At 40.3% G+C, this 3,738-nt stretch overlaps 1 protein-coding gene across 1 annotated transcript in view; it reads left to right on the forward strand.

Moving 5' to 3' along the window:
- Positions 1–631: 631 nt before the first annotated feature.
- LOC109296393 overlaps positions 632–3,738 on the forward strand; it is a 59,576-nt gene continuing 56,469 nt past the window's right edge. Inside the window, exons 1-2 of the mRNA XM_019515803.1 lie at positions 632–1,839; positions 1,939–2,042. Coding sequence (XP_019371348.1) covers positions 1,780–1,839; positions 1,939–2,042 — 164 coding nt within the window. The 5' untranslated portion in view covers positions 632–1,779. The remainder of the gene's footprint in view (positions 1,840–1,938; positions 2,043–3,738) is intronic.

Genomic DNA, 3,738 nt, shown 5'->3' on the forward strand with positions numbered 1-3,738 from the left:
TTTCCTCCTAATTAGTATTTAGGATTCATTAATGATACAACTCAATGTTTTCAGATATGATATGATATGATATGAACCTTGGAGGTTTTCAACACCCAGCTAGACAAAGCTTTTGGTGGAATGATCTAGTCGAGGGTGGTCCTGCCTTGAGCAGGGGGTTGGACTAGATGACCTCCTGAGGTCCCTGCCAACAATAATTTTCTATGATTCTATGATATGAGACATGTAATAATATAGCATTATATTGGTATTAAGGCCAGTGCAGAGTCTTGTGGAGGTAAATAAAAACACTTTTTGGATTGGGAAGACTGAATCTTTTTCTCAGTGAGTGCCTTTTTTCCCCTAAACAGCTTTGCGGAGAGAAGCATACAGTGGCTGGAACAATTAAGAAAAGGAATTATAGTTGAATGCAGACCAAAGCATGTGGTAGCTAAGCAACAGAACTTTAAACTCTGTATTGAAAAGCAGCACACAGACACACCTCCTTTTCCATTTTTCTAAGGAGGCAGTTTACATTTGCATCACTTTGCTGGTGAAAGACGTTCCCATCTGCAGGGAAAAGCTTCTTGCAGGGTATGTTATGTGTGTGGTTTTTTTTTTTTTATATATATATGCTAAGAAATGGCCATTCAGATTAGGTGGATTCCTAATGAAGCCATCATTTATTTATTGGAAGAGACAGTCTGAAGTAGAATATGAATATGTGGTAGCTATATTAATTTATCATATGTATTTCTGTTGCTAATTTCATTCAATTACGTTTTCATGACATTTTAGTACTTTTCTCCCAAACCCAGGGTTCAAGCCTATAGCACCTTACATGTTGTAGCCCCTGGAGCTAATGGGACTACTTACATGAATAAAAGCTTTAACATCAGCCTCCAAAAATGGGAAGTAGGCAAAAAAACCCACATTTACATTTGAATGGAAAGTATATTTTTTGTGCTCATATTGATAAAAAGAGAGAGAGGGGCTCTTTCTAAGAGGGTAAAGGAGAAAAACTGCTACCAGCTTTTTTAATTAAAACAGTCTTTAAGTCTGGGAGCTGTATGTATTGGTAAAGCTAGTTAAGCTGGTAGCAAGATCAAAATAACTAGCTTTTTTAATTTTGAAAAGTTCCTTTTCAAAACTTTTAGTTAAAGCATACACAAAATATGTATCAGCTATCAGAGTTCAAAGTGACAAGCCAGCACAGTCACATTTAATGCTGGCAGCCTATTCTCCTAAATCATGACCATTGGCACGCTCCATTTTCACTAAGACTGAGTCTTAGTTTTAAATTTTGTATCTTGGGTCAGTTTGCATTATAACCTTAATATTATTTTGATGACAGATTTTCAAAGGGCACAGTGAATGTACATGTAAAACTGCCTATTCATCTGCCCTACTGCAAAGCCATGCCTGTTTTTCAGATATTAAACTAAATCGAATACTTTCTTTCATCAGACGTTATCATGGATAATATGCCACAAAGAAGTTCTGGAGCTAGTTGGGAGTAACATGAACAGGAACATATAACTAATTTGTATTTTGAATTTTTTAAAGTTTCATATGTTTTAAATAGCTAAATCATTAAAAAATAATAATGTTTTTATCTTATTCCTAAGGTGATAACTTCATTATATGAAGCAGGTTTTCAGGGTCTCACAATTAGAGAAATAATTTAACTGTAATTATACAGGGGTAAGGGGTACAAGTACTACAACTTTAATTCCCGCTTCCTGTTGGTAAAACTGCATTCTTGTGAGATTGTTTACCTGTTCCTCACTCTAAGGACTAATGGAAACAATGCCACCAGCTGCAATCCTGGAGCCAGGACCCATATATTTTTTTGACCAGGTATATGTCTTATCAGCTTTTGCAAATATTATTCCTTCTCACTTTTTTCCCTGCAGAGACTTTATATGTTTAATCAAAAAATATATTTTTTTGTTTTAGCTGAAAACTAGAAAAAAAGAGCGGAGCAAGAGAATACCAGCAGAATGGCCGGCTGATTTCCATTCATTCCACACACATTCTCAGTGGGTAGGCTTAATTCCCAGGTAATTATGTTTGTGTTGCTCCACTGATGATGGGTGTGGGTCAGTTTCTACCAATTAGTTCTTGAGGGGAACATTTAAAAAAACAAACACACAACTGAGAATGAATTTTGTAACACTTATTTGTGCCTTTGAAAACACCCCTGTAAGTGTATTGCTATAGAGTTACCAAATTTATTCATATAATACCCACACCCTCCAAAAATCAGCCCTCCAAAATTGTGGTGCATGTCTTATACTGGGAAGCTGATTTTTCGTTGCTTGTATAGATACAAACAGATGCTGTGCTTTAATTACTGCTACTTGTCTCTCACCCAACTAGCAGAAGAGGTGGAGTTCTGTGTTAACCCTCTCATAGCTATTGGCTGGGCACTGTATCTTGTGGCTGAAGGCAAAACTTGAGCTAGTTTAGGGCAAATGAGCTGCTGCCTGCAGTCTGTAGTGTCTTGATGAGGCTTGTGGTGTGGAAACATTTATTATTTACAAGCACTTACATAAAGAACTATTTACAGGAAAGCATGGGCGACTGGTGCCACCTTAGTCGAGGGGCACATGTCCCGGCCCCTCCCCCCCCCCCCAGTGACCAGTCAGCAACCAGGGGGAGTCCCTTCACAGCCAATCTCGCTGACCGGCGGGGTGTCCCCCACAGCAAAACTTACCAATCGGTGAGCCGCCATGCTGCTCCCAGAAGTGGCCTACATCCAGCGCTCCCACGTCCTGGCCAGCACTTGCAGGTGGGGCACCAGTGCTCCTGCCTGCCCCCCCACCCATTGCCTAAGCGGGGAGCACGGCTGGTAAGGGGGTACACCAGTGCTCTCAGGGGGTGCACACGCACCCCTGTGCACCCCCTATGTGTTGCCGCTGCAGGAAAGCAGTAACAGTTTTGCTATTGCCATTGTGATGGTCTATGGCCTATGCTTGTTGCTGTCCTGCCACACCTGGAATTTCCTGCTACCTCACCCAGACTGTCTCCTGAGATGTCACACTTCCTGGACACACCATGTTTCCAACAGGACTTACTCTGTGTCACACAGTAAGCCATGACTCTGGAAAAATCTTTTTTTTCTACATTTTACCTTCCAAAAACAAGGTGCGTATCTTATTTGTGCAGCATGTGATATGCTAGAAAATATGGCATTGTTTTCAATCTAAAAATATGATCTGAGTAAACAGTAATATTCTATGATAATCAGGCTATTTCTGTCAGCTTCTCAAAGAAAAAAAGGTAGGAAGAAAATCAATTTGCACTTGAAATACTGGTATAAAATGGTTACAATTTAGCTCTGTGAGTAGAAGAAATGTTACTTATCCAGAGAAAAAGATCATATGATCACTGCAAGCTCATCAGGGCACAGACTGTTTCCTATGGTGTGTTCCCAATCTTGGTTGGGTTCTTTAGGCACAAAATACAAAAAAAAAAAAAACTTGGAAAGATGCAAGGTACTAAGCTAAACAGCTTGCAATAGCATGGGGGGTTTAAAAGACTGGACACAAGGGACTCCTGAATTCTAATAACAGTTTCTGTAATTAATTTTCTCCTTATCTTTGGATAAATTCTGTAACTTCTCTGTGTCATTGTCACGGGGGCACTTGGGTGCCCCGTTCCTGAGTAGGGATTGGAGGAGCTGCCAATCACCAGGGCAGCTCAGCTGTGGGTTGCAGGAGTAACCAGGTCGGCCATGTGACCGGAAGGGGGCAG

This window comes from Gavialis gangeticus, unplaced genomic scaffold, assembly GCF_001723915.1.
Source record: "Gavialis gangeticus isolate Ggan-Ray unplaced genomic scaffold, GavGan_comp1, whole genome shotgun sequence".
Taxonomy (NCBI): domain Eukaryota; kingdom Metazoa; phylum Chordata; order Crocodylia; family Gavialidae; genus Gavialis; species Gavialis gangeticus.